Source organism: Anastrepha ludens, chromosome 3 (genome assembly GCF_028408465.1).
Source record: "Anastrepha ludens isolate Willacy chromosome 3, idAnaLude1.1, whole genome shotgun sequence".
In the NCBI taxonomy this organism is placed as follows: domain Eukaryota; kingdom Metazoa; phylum Arthropoda; class Insecta; order Diptera; family Tephritidae; genus Anastrepha; species Anastrepha ludens.
This window is the reverse complement of record NC_071499.1, coordinates 124,890,161-124,906,477: the sequence shown is the minus strand read 5'-3', so window position 1 is coordinate 124,906,477 and position 16,317 is coordinate 124,890,161. Positions and strand designations below refer to the sequence as shown.

Below are 16,317 nucleotides of genomic sequence, written 5' to 3'. Positions count from 1 at the left end.
CGTAAATTTTGCATTGGACACAGCGGTTCCTTTAATTGACTTTCTCAATACAACATTCAATTTAAAAATGTGTAACAATCGCACTGAATCGACAACACGATCAAAAACAACAATTGACGCGGTATTTCAAAGATATGTTGACAACATCGAAACCAAAGCATTTGTATCATATTTTGGCTATCATAAGCCACTCGTATCATTTGCTGAAATTGAAAACATTGAGGATGAATAATAGTAAAATGAAGAAAATAAAATATGAACTTTATAGCAATATTATAATGAACCTATAATTATTCCGCTCCTTTCGTCTCATTCTCTCTCAGTTTGTTTTACGGAAGGTTTCACTTCTATCGCGTCTAACCGTTAGACCGGTATTTTTTTACTTCACTTGTTGCATTGCTGAATTTGTTTTTGGTTTTCGTTTCACTGCTGCACTTAGCTGCTGACGGGATTTTGAATCCAACTACTTTAGCTCAAACCACCTGCAGTTCGAGACAGGCCATACAATTGGCGCCATTCCAATCCGTCACAGCCTCGCAAATGTGCGTACCTTTAATGACTTGGCCAACAACAACAATCATCAATGTATGTATATGCACGAATGAATGTTCGCTAAATGATGGGTACAGTTTGTAGGTGTACTAGATGGGTCAAAGGCATCACGCCTCCCACGCAGAATTAAGCCGATTGAAGTTAAGTTTTATTTAATTAAGACATTGCGAATATTTGAAAGTGGGAAGGGGCTGGATGTTCTATAAATATTCATATCGCGATTGTGTTTTTACTCTAAGTAAATGAATATATTGAAGATCCAATCTTTTACTTAGAATGTGAATTAGTATTTTAGCTATTGGTTTTGAGAGGCATAAGCCCAACTGTTCTTAAACTTCCATGGTGAATGCTCTCAGATCGACCGAGTTGAGGAAAAGTGAAGTAAAGCGACAGGCGATTCATATATGTAAATTTGTTCTAAAAGAGCTTTTATTAGCCTTAGATCAACTAAGGTGTTTTACCACTCTTTCTTCTTATTCTGTAATACTTGACACACTTTCCTTCTTTTCTCAGCCAGACCATCCAAAGTGTTGTATAAATTCCAATAAAAGTCTGTTTATTCTCTACTTGATTTTTCCAATACCGAGGAAGATTTGGCCTCCTCGGATCTGCAACCATCAGGGGATGATACATTTCAAAGACAAACTTCAGTACCAGACGCCAAACTTGCATCTATCTCAATAGAATCCTCGTAGCCATTTTGAACAGCTCGACTGCCAAACTCTCAGATCTCACGTTGTTATCATCCCACTTCATCGTAGTAGAGATGATCTCCCGGATGTGATATTTAAGCGAACGCTGATATCGCCATCCGTGGTTTTGGGTTGTGAAAACTATGTAGCTTTTCTGAAATGGAACGTTTGCACAGAAGGTCAGCCCGTAGTTTGAGTTTAAGTTCTCTAAGAAACTTGAAGAATTCCCCTAAACCGGCGAAGCGCATGTTTTCGCACTTGCAGTTGCGAATTTTTCTAAGCGGATAAAGTTAAAGTTACCTGACGGAGCTTCTATTGATGAAATATTAAATACTACAGAGAATTACGCGATTTTGGCGGAGTTTAACGAGGCGCGTCAAGCCTGTCGTCGTAAAGCTCATACAGCTCATTGTTACATTGCATACTCGTGTTGCTAATGTGCAAAGGTTCAAAAGTTCTCCGCAGAATCCTTCTCTCAAACATTCTTAGGGACGTATCATCAGATATTGTCAACGTCCAAGCTTCTGTGCCATGCGTTAGGACATTTACACTTTCAGGAATATTTTACGTTAGCGAAGGTTTCATTAGAGCTTCAGTCAATTCGACGTGACATTTATTCTTGTCCCATTCTTGCATTATATTTAGATGGAAGCATTTTTTAGCCGCTTCGTTCTTCACTTCCAATAGAAAGTAAACTCAAAAATATGAGTTGCTGAAAGCTGTTGCTTTCATACGTCTTGTAACAAGACATTCATTCACCGAAAGTGAGACTTAAGACAACTTTGTCTCAGCTATTGCACTTTTTATGATTACGAAATGAGACTTTGCTGAACACAGAGCCTTCAGAGAGCAAGTCATTTATGCAAATTAGAAATCGATTATTCCAGCTGTTTGGGCTGGGTAAATTTGGGTTAATGTTCTCCCACATATGCAGAGTCTTGCAGTTTTTATGGAAGAATTTGCTTAATAGAAAATTTAAGTATTTGGAAGATTGTCGTTTCTCTCGAAGCCCAGCCAAATTAAAACATTTCTTTTCAGAAAAGCTGCTATTGATTTTACTTTACTAAAAGTACGAGTTTAATAGGAACAGTAAAACCAAGCTACAGAGGAGTTTTTTGGTGTCTTTGTTGAGTAATTTCATTGCCTTGGATACTTCAATATCTGCAAAGGAACTGGGGAGCTTAAAGCTCTTCATATTCAAATACTGGAGATTGGCGTACTCACCTATGCCACATAATTCAGTAAAAACGCGCGAACAAGCCGGTACTTTTCGATCGCATTGTGAGCAAGGTTTTCCAAAAAGAAAGCCATCTTCATAATTCTTGCTCGATCGAGGCCAATAATAGCACACGAAAACGTAATAACCAGTGGGGAAACTAAAAATTAATGGGATGAGAGGGGGAAAAAAAATTAGATTGAGTTTCCATCCAAATCCTTTCAAACCCTTACTGCCCACCATTGCAGCCAATAAACTGCACTAAAGGATAAATTAATTGAGAGTAATTGCCCACAGTGTCGCTTGGTCTTCTCTTGTAGAAATTCTTCCAGCTTTGCCTATAGCCAAACTCATTGAACCATTTGCGCACCAAATGCGCAGGCCACTTTTTACTCACCAAACCTTTGTAAAAGAGATAATTTTCATTAACTTGTAACTCACGCGGACCTGTGAAAAAGTGGAATAACCAATAGGGATATGTAATGCTTGCTTAAGGTAGTCATTAGTTTACCTACATCCTGGCAGGCATCACGTTCCATACGGCATTTTCCCAAAAACCTTTCAGCCATCAATTCCAAACTGACGCTCCAATGCTAGAAATACATTTCTTTAATTTATTGGACATTTCATTTCTTTGGCTAGCTGTTGAGATCTTTAAAATCTTACATCTTTTCTTGTATCTCGTTTGGAAGGAAAATCGTAGGCTTTTGGTTTCCTCTCATCTTGATTGTCAACTACAATGAAGCGCCTCCCAAGCCGAGCTCAAGAAAATGCATTGCAGTTTGAACACACATTGAATCAATGAAGATTATAACCCTAAAGACTAACAATTTTTTTATAAATTTGCATACGTCAATCTGGCTTACTGGGTGACTGTGCATTGACTATTTGCTAGGTGTGATTCTGGTCAGAAATAAAGTTATATCCTGGGAGTTGAGTCGGTCACACAAAGAAGAACGTACGAGTTCTTTTGCAATTCAGCAAAAAGATGATATTCTGAGCCTAAGCTACTTCGCTATAGCCTCTACAAAAGATGATAGTCTTGCAGAATCTATGCCACTATTGTGATTTCAAGTCAGAAATAACACTATACCCCGGCAGTTACATTTTTAAGCAATACAGAAAAAATGTTATTTGCTGAGCCTAAAAGTTTTAAAATCAGCCTTGAAATTTAAGGGGACAGATACTTGTAAAATTTCGAATTTTTTTTTTTTTCATAAAATGTTAATATAATCCTTTAAGAATAAGTCAAAAAAAATTTAGAACGTAAATTTAAGTATTTCTTATATAATAGATTGTCAATCGTGACGACTCTATTCTTTGCGTTCGAGGGCTGGGAGAGAAAGCGTTTTTCTCAAAACTACATATATTTTTCGAATTGGCGCACACGATAACTCGAAAAGTTATTGACCGATCTCCCTGAAATTTTATACACATCTTTTTTATGATATTACCTTCTATGTGTTTTAAGTTTTCGAAAATTTTTCGAAAAAAATAATTTTTTCGAAGCTAAAATAGTAGGAAAATTTGGCCCAAAATTCATTTTTTTTAAGCCCTTTATTCCGTGAATTTTTTTTCATTTTTGTTTAATTCATATAGAAATTATGGCATTAATAAACAAAAAAATGTTTAGTATTTTTTATTTAGGTCACTGACGCCAATGCTACAATGCTCGCCGATTGAAAAGCCCCGCTCCGACCTTCGTGGAGGAATTGAGTGTACATCCGCCATTTTAAATGATTAAAATAAAAAAAAAGTATATTATTTTAATGTATAAATAAACTGTATGCCAATTTTGAAAAAAAAATGAATATATTTTTAAATAATTTTAATGAAACTCAGAGAAAATATGGCCGTTACCCTTAAGGGGAAACCTCTCTTGCCAACAAATGCTACTGTAGACTAAGCAGACAATTGCGTAGTAAAGTTCTGTCTCGACGAACAAAACTAAACCTTTATGAGGCATTCATCATGTCCGTCCTATCGTATGGCGCAGTAGCTTTGTTGACAACAACATCCGGTGGGGTGTTTGAGGGAAATATTCTTTGAACGATTTTGGACCTTTGCATGTTGGTGACGGCGAGTATTGTAGGCGACGCAAAAATGAGCTGTGTGAGCTTTACGACGACATAGGCATAGTCGGCTGGGTCATGTCATCCGTTGCTTTTTTGAAATTTTGGAAATTGAATAAAATTAAATAAAAATAAAAAAAATATAAAACAAAACAGTCACGTTAGAACAGTCGCTTGTGTAATATTTTGTGTCAATCTGAAATAACACTCGTTCAAGTGTAATTTTTACGTGCCAAGGTGCCACCAATTTTTAATTCAAATACTCTTTATAACACCGGTTAAAAACTAATTTGCTTATTTGTGACAAACCACTATGGAAGAAGACCCCGAAAGGGGCAGAAGTAACTACTTCGCCATCTTAGGCGAAGAACCAAAAACTAAACGAAAAGCCTACAATGTCAGCAATCACTATGACTTTCCAGCGTTAAAATCTATCAAACCCGCAAGTACCCAACAAAACTTATCATGCCCAAAATTTTTATTAATAAAAAGCAAAACAGGGAAATTAATTAAAGCCTACAATATTTTCGCAGTCAACAAAGCACTAGAATCGATAACAACTGAAAAACCTTTAGAAATATCATTCACTAAAGAAGGAGACTTACTTATTCTGGTTAAAACTCAACAACAGGCGAATAAATTCCTTAAAGCAACACAATTATCTAATATTTGCAATATATCTGTCTCTCTCCATCCAACGCTCAATATCTCAAAAGGTGTAATATACTCCGGAGTATTAAAAGATTTAAGCGAAGATGAAATCGTAGAAGGTTTAAACCAGCAAGGTGCAGTAGAATGCAAAAAAATCAAAAAATACATAGAGGGAAAACTCACCAATACCCCTCTGCACATCGTTTCCTTCAGCACCTATAGCCCACCAAAAGAAGAGAACGTAGGATGGCTTAAAATAAAAGTCGAACCATATATCCCATCTCCTAAGCAATGTGAAAACTGCTTCATTATCGGTCACACAGCTAAACATTGTACCTCTGAAGCAAAATGCAATGTATGCTCATCTAGCATTCACTACTCCACGCCTTGTTCAAAAGTTTTGTGCATAAACTGCAAACATAATCATCGTTCAAACAACAAACAATGTCCCACGTATAGAAAAAGGCAAGATATAATAAAACATAAAATTGTAAATACAGTAGAATTCCGATTATCCGGATTAAAATTATCCGGACATTCGATTATCCGGATTTTTTTTCGTCAAAAAAAAAAAAATTTTTTTTTATAATTTTTTTATGTTTTAACATTTTTTAAAGTTAAATTATTATGTAGTTTTAATTTTGTGATTGTAATATTTTTAATAAATTAAGTAATTTACCAAAAAACAAAAGGGCTTCGGAGATAAATTTTAATTGTCACTTGCACCAATGTTATAAAATAAATTACATATTTCTAAAAATATTTTTTCATTTAATAATAAATACACAATATTGATGAAAAGTAAACTTGAATTTCTAGACTATAATTTATTATTAATATTTTTTATATTATCTAAATTTTGAATGTGTAGAATGTGTAGAAACTATAGCTTTTGCAAGTGCGTTTTTCGTCGAGTTTAAGAACGTTATCCCCTCCTCTGTAGGGGGAGGCCGCGTTCTTCGGCGTGTACAAACTTGTATGCAAACAGCGGTTAAATTTTCGTCGCGTTTTCCAATCTTTATATATTTTTTATGTCTAAGTGATTTGTTTTAGTGTTTCGCGTACAGTTTTTGCGTAAAATGCCTTCTAAAAGAAATCGTGTTGTGCTTTCAATCACAGATAAAGTGAAAATAATTGAACAATTAAACGAAGGAGTGTCTAATAAATTTTTGGCTGAAACTTATAATGTAGGAATATCGACTATTTCGGATTTAAAGAAAAACAGTTCTGCAATTTTAAAATTTGCTTCTAATTTGCAATTTGAGGATGGAAGTCCATCTAGAAAAAATATGAAAACTGCTGAAAATAAAGAACTTGAACAGGCAATGTTTAAATGGTTTTTACAGCAGCGTTCAATTGGAAATCCTCTTTCTGGACCTATTCTTTGTGAAAAAGCAAAAATTTTTGCTGAGAAGATGGATAATTTGTCCGAATTTAAAGCGAGTGACGGTTGGCTGCGTAATTTTAAGGCTCGGCACGGCATTCGAGAGCTCGATTTGTGTGGAGAAAAGCTTTCTGCCGATAATACTGCAGCAGAAAAGTTTATTGAGGAATTTAAAACGAAAATTGAAAATTACGATCCTGAATTTGTTTTTAATGCGGATGAAACAGGCCTCAATTGGAAGGCACTACCTCGTAAAACTTTAGCTTCAAAGAGAGAAACAAGTGCTCCTGGTCACAAAGTTAGCAAAGATCGCGTGACAGTTCTTACTTGTGCCAATTCAACAGGCAATCATCGGCTTCCATTACTCTTAATTGGCAAATCCAAAAACCCAAGAGCTTTTAAAAACGTTAAAAAGCTTCCAGTTGTTTATAAAACCCAAAATAAAGCATGGATGACTTCTGCATTGTTTACGGAATGGTTTGATGACGTATCAAAAGAAAATAAATAAAAAGGGGAATGTATTGCTTTTGCTGGACAATGCACCTACTCATCCTTCAGAAAGTTTACTTGAGAGAGAAAATGGTCGTTTCAAAGATCTTTTTCTGCCACCTAATGTGACCAGTTTGCTGCAACCTATGGATCAAGGCATCATTGAATGCATGAAACGACTTTACTAAAAACAACTGCTTCGTAAGCTACTGTTAGCCGATGAAAATGAAGAAGGTACTCTAATATATCATAAAAACATTAACATAAAAGATTGCTGCTACATGGTAGCTGATGCCTGGACTTCCGTAAAGGCGATAACTTTGAAGAGGGCTTGGAATAAAATAAATGGAATTTCAACACAACAGCAAATACAGGAAGAAAAAGAAAATGCAGAATTGAAGAACAAGGAGGAAAGTGATAAAGATATTGATTCAATGTCTACGGAAAACCTGCAGAATATGATTACAAAAGTGCCAGGCTGTTCCGAGTGCAATGTAGAGGATATCGAAGATTGGTTACATTCTGATTCAATAGATCCTGGGTTCCAATTATTGAGTGACGATGAAATTATTCTGAGTACAAAAGAAGAATCATACCCAGTGGACACAGAAGATGACAATGATTCTACATTTGAATTAGAAGCTGGACCTTCTGCAAGTGAGGCGTTTGCTTGTTTTGAGACTGCCTTAAATTGGATGGAACGACAATCTGAATGCGACCATGTAGACCTTCTTGTCGTCAAGCGCTTGAAAGATCTAGCTGCTAAAAAGCGAGTTTCTTCATTAAAACAGCGTACATTGACAGAAATGTTTAAATAAAATTATTTTCTTTAATATCTAAAGTTAAATGAAGTAAAGTGAGTAAGTTCTTTTATTCTATTAAGTTATGATTAAGTAAAGCGAGTTTGTTCATTAATACACTTACATTGACAGAAATGTTTAAATAAAATTATTTTCTTTAATATCTAAAGTTAAATGAAGTAAAGTGAGTAAGTTCTTTTATTCTATTAAGTTATGATTAAGTAAAGCGAGTTTGTTCATTAATACACTTACATTGACAGAAATGTTTAAATAAAATTATTTTCTTTAATATCTAAAGTTAAATGAAGTAAAGTGAGTAAGTTCTTTTATTCTATTAAGTTATGATTAAGTAAAGCGAGTTTGTTCATTAATACACTTACATTGACAGAAATGTTTAAATAAAATTATTTTCTTTAATATCTAAAGTTAAATGAAGTAAAGTGAGTAAGTTCTTTTATTCTATTAAGTTATGATTAAGTAAAGCGAGTTTGTTCATTAATACACTTACATTGACAGAAATGTTTAAATAAAATTATTTTCTTTAATATCTAAAGTTAAATGAAGTAAAGTGAGTAAGTTCTTTTATTCTATTAAGTTATGATTAAGTAAAGCGAGTTTGTTCATTAATACACTTACATTGACAGAAATGTTTAAATAAAATTATTTTCTTTAATATCTAAAGTTAAATGAAGTAAAGTGAGTAAGTTCTTTTATTCTATTAAGTTATGATTAAGTAAAGCGAGTTTGTTCATTAATACACTTACATTGACAGAAATGTTTAAATAAAATTATTTTCTTTAATATCTAAAGTTAAATGAAGTAAAGTGAGTAAGTTCTTTTATTCTATTAAGTTATGATTAAGTAAAGCGAGTTTGTTCATTAATACACTTACATTGACAAAAATGTTAAAATAAAATTATTTTTTCAATAAAGTTACATATTTAATCTTACTTGCTTCATTGCTTAATAAGTAAAGTGATTTTAATGTTCTTATTAATGCTTTATTTCCCTATATATATAGCTTTTTTGGTCAAATCCGATTATCCGGATCGAGTCTGGTCCCAATTGATCCGGATAATTGGAATTCTACTGTAAATGCTCTTTTAAGGAAGCTATTGAGTCAGTCAACAAATTCAACACAGACTACAGTAAAAATGTACCTGAAGAGAGCGTTGAAGAAGCAATTCAAAAAAGAATTAAGGAACCTCAAACAGCAATAAAGGAAAACAACAACTATGTAAAACTCAACTCAACAACTACAATCCGTTCCATCGTTCAAACAACAAACAATGTCCCACGTATAGAAAAAGCCTACAGTAAAAATGTAACTGAAGAGAGCGTTGAGGAAGCAATTCAAAAAAGAATTAAGGGACCTCAAACAACAAAAAAGGAATACAACAACTATGTAAAACTCAACTCAACAACTACAATCCGTTCCCAGAGCGTAAGCTGCAAATCAAATAACAAAGAAAGTACTGATCAATTATCAACCAACTCTGCACTAACATCAACCCAATTACACTTAGACCCAAATCTTTCACAACTTTATGAACAATACAAATTTATTAGTCAGTCCAATAACACTGTGGAACAAATTCAGGTTAGCAAAAATTAGGTCCATTCTGAGAGTGACGGGTGAAAATAGAGGCGAAATTAGAAGACCCGTATCGCGCCGTTTTTTTATGCCGATTTTCAGTATATTGTTTCATAAGTACCACAAAAATTTTCGAAATCAATTTTTTCAAAAATTGTAATTGTTGCACAGGTCTCTAGCAATAATTTGGCTTTTACAGATTGAAAAAATATCAATTAGTCGACGAGTTATAGCCAAAAAACCATATAAACAATTTTGCTCCGATTTCGAACTTCGAAGGCCGATTAAAAAAAAATTCGAACTGACATAAAAAAACGGCGCGATACGGGTCTTCTAATTTCGCCTCTATTTTCACCCGCCACTCTCAGAATGGAGTGTAATTTAACAAACACACCAATGACCACAAACATGCCACTCACTAACATAGACTCAACAAATTCCACAATAGAAGACAGTGAAATAATGCAACAAAACTAAAACAACTTCCTCTCACCCATAGATTTTATCGTTATACGTTAGAAGAGTAAGTACAATTTAAATTTCAATATGGTACTTAAAGTTCTCCAGGGGAACATTAATGGATACCACAACAATTATAATGAATTATGCTTACTATTAAAAGAAAATAACTATAAAATCGTAGCAATCCAAGAAACCCATATTAAGGAAAGCCCTTCCACAAGATTTATACCCAAAAATTTCTCTATGTATGGTAAGAATAATATTACAACAGAAGAAAACGCAAAACGTGGAATCGCTGTTCTTATTGCTGATAATATTGAATATACTCCTTTTGAGCTACACACTCAGTTACTTGCAATCGCAATCAAGATAAAATCCAAAATCAATTTTACTCTACTAAACATATATTCACCACCAAACGAGCAAATTGCTCAGCATAATTTACTCGAACTCACTTCACAAATAAATGGACCTATGCTAATTGTAGGTGATCTTAATGCTTGGAGCCCGTTATGGGGATCTCCAAGGTTTAACAATAAGGGCAAAAATGTCTCCAAATTTATTGAAAATACTAACCTCATCATTTTAAACGACAAAAGTCCTACCCATTAGTCCACTTACCTTACACTCACACACATTGATATTTCCATGTGCACTCCACCACTAAACATTGCATCCAGCTGGAAAGTAAACGAGGAACTTTGTGGGAGTGACCATTTTCCTATCAGCATAACACTATTTAACATAGCCTCAAACACAACATACCACACTCCCAAAAAATTTATATTAAAAAATGCAAACTGGGCCCAATACCAAATGCGCTTGACAAACGACCTGGAAAACTTAAGAATCGATTCAATGAATCCAAACAAAGCCGCTGCGATCCTTACCAAAAAAATTAAGCAAAGCGCATACAATACAATTCCTATGTCGACCAATAAGGAAAGAAAATATTCAACATATTGGTGGAATGATACCTTGCATGATCTTAGAAAAAAAAACCAAGACCTCTGGAAACTACTCAAATATCACCCCACCACTGAAAATGTCCTAAATTATAAAAAGGCGAATGCTAAATTCAAACGAGAAACGAAAATTTCTAAACGTGTGGCTTTCACAAATTTCACTAAGGATATTAACTGCAATACTCCATCAAAAGTCCTTTGGAACAAAGTGAACTTACTCTACGGGCACCGCCCATCTAACTTAATTCACTCTATTGAAAAGATGACAAATTATCTACATCTAACTCCCTCGAAATAGGTGATTCGCTGGCAAAAGCATGATCAAACTACTCAAAAGACACTAATTTTTCAGCTCAGTTCGCAGGACAAAAAAATCGTTATAAAAACCCAATAAGCATGGTCTATCAACTAAGTAAAAAGGCGAAAGCTTTAGAAGAGCCCTTCACATTGCAAGAACTCGATGGATGCCTAGCTTCACAAAAAGGAAAAACACCTGGCCAAGATAATATCCCCTATGAGTTTATAAAACAACTTCCTTCAGTTGGCAAGCTCAAGTTATGTGAACTTTACAACCTCATTTACAATACACACACTATACCACAACAATGGAAAATTGCCCTTGTTGTACCCATACCGAAACCAAACAAGCCAAAAAACCTGACAGAAGGGTATAGGCCTATTTCCCTTCTATCTTGCCTATCAAAAACCATAGAAAAAATGGTATCTCGGAGGCTTATGTAGTATCTTCACACAAATAAGTTGCTGTCAAGTAACCAAACCGCTTTTAAGTCCGGAACCAACACATTAAACGCATTACTTCGCTTAGACGAATACATAACCAATAGTATTTACAGCAGAAACCACACGTCTCTTATATCCATAGACATGGAAAAGGCATTCGATAGAGTTGGTTTACACTCCATAATGGATCAACTCTTAGCTTGGAAGTTAGGCCCAAAAATAATAAATTACATTAAAAACTTTATGCTAAATCGAAAATTCCGGGTTAAAGCAAACCAAATTATAACCGATTGTTGGCCTCTGGAAAATGGTTTACCGCAAGGTTCCCCCCTCTCTGTCACTCTTTTTTTAGTTGCCTTTGACAAACCCAGTCGAGTAATCAATGAGAACAAATATTTCAATCATGTCTTATATGCAGATGATTTATGTATATATGCCAAAGTACAAGACATAACGACGTTCCAATCAAAATTCAATAGCCTTTTAGTAGAAATAACAAACTGGTGCGCCATCAGCGGAGCTAAGATATCCATAGCCAAATCTAATCATTTACATATATGCAACAGACATACTTGCAAAAGCTTTTTCGTAAACACAGAAGATACACACATAAAAAATGTTACATCACTTAAAATATTAGGTATATTTCTTAACAACAAATACAACTGGAATGATCACACAAACTATTTGCACAAATCACTACAAAACAGACTAATATAATAAAATGTTTAAGCAACATCAGACCTGAAAGTAATACAAATGCACTACTTAATATTGTGAGAGCTACCATTCTCTCGAAAATCGATTATGGATTATCTCTATACGGTGCTACATCCCAAACAAATATTTCAAAAATTTCATCTATATACAATACCATTCTGCGATTCGTCTGGCGTTAGGCGCTTTTCGCACCACTCCCATCCTCAACATTCTCGCCGAAGCGGGATTTCCGCTAATAAAAGATAGAATCAGTTATATATCCGGACGAACGGCAATCAAACTAACACAAAATGATGACCCTGCCTTAAAATCAATAGTAAAAAACAGGCTGAAACGAAAACGAAAATCACGTAAAAAACCAGCAATAGAAAGGCTCATAGAGATAGCGAAACACCTTGATATGCCGTTGGAAAACAATATCACCTCCAACATAAAGAATCCTCCATAGACACTACCGACGAACAGCATTCTACTACAGTTAACACAATATCAAAAAGAAATAACTCCGGTGTCCGTATTTCTGCAAAACTTTCAACGCATACGCAACAATTACCATAATTGGTCCACACTATATACTGACGGCTCAAAAAATGAAGATGTACTCGCCTTCAGCATTGTTAACGAAAATGCAACACTATCTTCCGCCTTATTACCATATTATGCATCCGTTTTCACAGCCGAAGCAAGTGCCATCTATAACGCCTGTAAAATAGCAGAAAAAAACGGAGGAAAATGGCTTATCTGCAGTGACTCACTATCAACAATAAAAAATATAAACAGCAACGATATATTGATATCTCAAATCAGAGATACGCTAATTTCAAACCCTGAAAAAATAAAGTTGTTTTGGATCCCTAGCCATATTGGAATACGTGGAAACACCTTAGCAGACGCAGCAGCAAAACTTGCCACTAAGTCGCCGTTACACACAATATTAAGTTTTAACAAGGTCGACCTAAAAAACGCAACTAACAAAGCAAATCGACAACAAATGTTACAACAATGGCAAAACATAAACCATTATTATAAATGCATTAATCCATGTTTCAACCCTCCAATCTTCCCAGCAACAACCACAAGGCGAAACACGATTATTTATACCCGTTTTCGGCTTGGACATACGCCTGACCCACAGCAACCTCTTTCAAAACAACAACCTACAAAACCACGTTTGTCAATTCTGCAACGAAGAGACACTTTCTATCCAACACATCGTTACAAATTGTGAAGCATTACATTCAATAAGACAATCAATATCAAGCCACACAATAGAAGAACTTCTGTCCGAAGTTAACACAGAAAACATTAAAAGTTTTATACACTTATTATTATTATATAAATACTTATGTTACATAAAGCTGATGGCCTAGTCGCTAATGCTTTTTAATTCTTTGTGATTGTAATTCATTACTTTTCCAATTTTCAAACAAAAAAAAAAACAAATGTCATCCGTTGGCTGGGTCATGTCATTCGAATGGATACAAACGCTCCGGCTCTGAAAGTATTCGGAGCGGTACCAGCTGGTGGTAGCAGAGGTAGATGAAGGCCTCCTCTGCATTGGAAATATCAGGTGGAGAAGAACTTGACTTCACTTAGTGTTACGACGAAAAAGAAACGACTGAAGCGCTTTGTTCGGCCAAAATTGCATAAGCGATTATCGCGCCAGTTAAGAAGAAAATTTTAAACTGTACTTCCCACATTTACAGTTTGACTGACTGTCCGATTTTGTATCAGTTATAACCCGGTTTATTGGTATATTGGCGCATTGCAAGAGGCAAATTCTTCCGAAAGATCAATGGGCAGAAAATAAGTCTTCATTCCTACTTCTAATCACAGCTGAGCTGCACCGGTTCATTCCCTAGTCCACTATCAATCTCGAATGCGCAAACTGATGTCAATAACCTGAAGAATTCATAGACCACACCCCGACTTTCTCACTCCGCTCACTCAGCTCACCCGAGTTGAGTGCAATGCGCCTTAAAGAGCTGCAACGTAGTGGAAAATAGCTCAAATAAAAACTTTTTTTTAAAAGCTCTTTGGGAGTAAATTAATCTAACTCTAGTGATTTTTTCTATTGGTCTAGTCTATCCCCGCAGAATCAGGAGTTTATGTCTTTAATATTTACTCATCAGAATGTGCCCATTTCCCATTATCCCAATTAAATTTATATCGCCTTTACCTCTATCCCCGCAGAATCAGGAGTTTATGTCTTTAATATTTACTCATCAGAATGTGCCCATTTCCCATTATCCCAATTAAATTTATATCGCCTTTACCTCCTCGATATCTGGACTACCTATGCACTTACAATTTTTTTCCTAATCTGCATTTGGACCTGTATATTAAATGTCGTGCATGCTGATTCTCACTAGTTGAGTTACTTTATAATTGTTTCCTTCTTCATAATACTTACCACAATATTCATATTCGCTATTTGATATTGTCTTGCCACTCTATTCCGAATGCCATTATGACCGAATAAAAACGAGTGGATTTGATCGCTGCCCAAATGCAGGAGTGTGAAAGGATGACAGCGCGGTGGTTGATGCTGAAGTGGTAGAGATAGAAGTAGACATTAGATTCACCCGATTCGAAAGATACATATATTTTTTTATCACAACGGATCGGGAACGGTCTAAGTGAGTTGCTGTGTGACTTCTTTCGTAGTGGAGATTTCTTTTTTTCTTTTGTGTTCTAATATCTAACGAATGTTAATAAACTTGCCCACTTACCACACACATGAAGTGCGGCTCACCATTCCCACAAGTGATATTGCCTTGGCAAAGGTCAGTTGTGATAGTTGGTACGATGCTGCGGAGAGCCAAAATTGCCACAAAAAGTTTCATATCACTTTTATTTACGGATGATATTTTTATAAATTTTCGTATTCCCTTTTGTTTTTTTGTTTTGTTTTGATGTCGAATGTCTTAAAAATAACTTATTATTTTGCTTTTGCTGGCATATAAACATCCGACGTAAAATAAAATTACAGAGTCAGTGGAATTTTATCATAAAAAATCTAAAAATGATCGATATTCTATACCATCGGGAATTATGGAATCATTAAAAACCATGTAAAATAAGATTACAGAATTAGAAATTGATCATCGAAGTGTTGTTTCCTACTGCGGAAGGCTCGTCAACTGCTAAAAGGCATTCGAATATCAAATACGAGGAAGCCGGTGGCCTCGCAAACTGAAACCCAGAGCCAACGCATGGAGCACCTACATCAAAAGCTGAGAAGCAAGAATACTTTTCTCATGTGGGGATGGCTGACTATCCAACGGCTGCCTCCCTGTGTGTCAACAGGGGAAAGCGTCATGCGTATAAAAAGGAATGGTAATATGTGGGTGGACTTTAGGTAGAAAGTATCGGGCCACAGGAGTAGCAATTACGAAACGAACTTTCGAATGAAGTACGTAGTTAGAATCGAAGAAAATACAGGATTCCGAAGTATCATGTGAGCATATTTAAGGAGTTGGAACTCTAGAAATGGTGACATTTTCCGATGAGTTTTTACAAGACTCTGCTTCTGTGCCTACTGTCAACTAATGAAGTATTTTTCCACCGATTTTCGTACCTTTAATACACAATGGTTGGAGTTGACGCTTCACATCCATCTTTCAGAGCCTCTAAATCCATCCACTGCCGTACTCATCGTGTGAACGTTATCGCAGTTAGATGAATTGCTTTCTGTGGAGTTGCTTATTGTGTGATCGAAGCAACCTACGGTAAATGGAACAGCAGCACTACAAAGTTAGAAGAGAATTATGAGCTATAAAAAATCCTACTTTATTTTCAAAGCTTCTTTTACGGTTTGATTGACCGAAGTCACGCAGACACCATTTTGGTCCATAGCAATACCAGATCAGAGTCCTATTTTAGCGGAAATATACATCACTCAAGATGCGTGTACCATTAGCGAATTTTAGGAGTCGCTCAAGTTCCAGTTCAATGATACCTTCTAGTTTTTCGAAAC

At 35.3% G+C, this 16,317-nt stretch overlaps 1 protein-coding gene across 1 annotated transcript; it reads right to left on the bottom strand.

The window, feature by feature from the left end:
• Positions 1–2,293: 2,293 nt before the first annotated feature.
• Positions 2,294–15,194, bottom strand: LOC128856746 (cysteine-rich venom protein LEI1-like). The gene is made up of 6 exons (XM_054092062.1): positions 15,071–15,194; positions 14,752–14,886; positions 2,972–3,053; positions 2,694–2,907; positions 2,469–2,620; positions 2,294–2,405 (listed from the first exon to the last, which is right to left on the bottom strand). Exons 1-6 carry the CDS (start codon positions 15,182–15,184, stop codon positions 2,308–2,310), a joined length of 795 nt encoding a protein of 264 aa, XP_053948037.1. The 5' UTR covers positions 15,185–15,194; the 3' UTR covers positions 2,294–2,307.
• Positions 15,195–16,317: the final 1,123 nt, after the last annotated feature.

Coding starts and splice junctions, on each gene's coding strand:
- LOC128856746 (XM_054092062.1), bottom strand. CDS start 15,184: ATGAAACTTTTTGTGGCAATTTTGGCTCTCCGCAGCATCGTACCAACT. Junction 14,887..15,070: donor AGCCGCACTTCATGTGTGTG/GTAAGTGGGCAA, acceptor CTACCACTTCAG/CATCAACCACCGCGCTGTCA. Junction 3,054..14,751: donor TAGCGAATATGAATATTGTG/GTAAGTATTATG, acceptor ATGTATTTCTAG/CATTGGAGCGTCAGTTTGGA.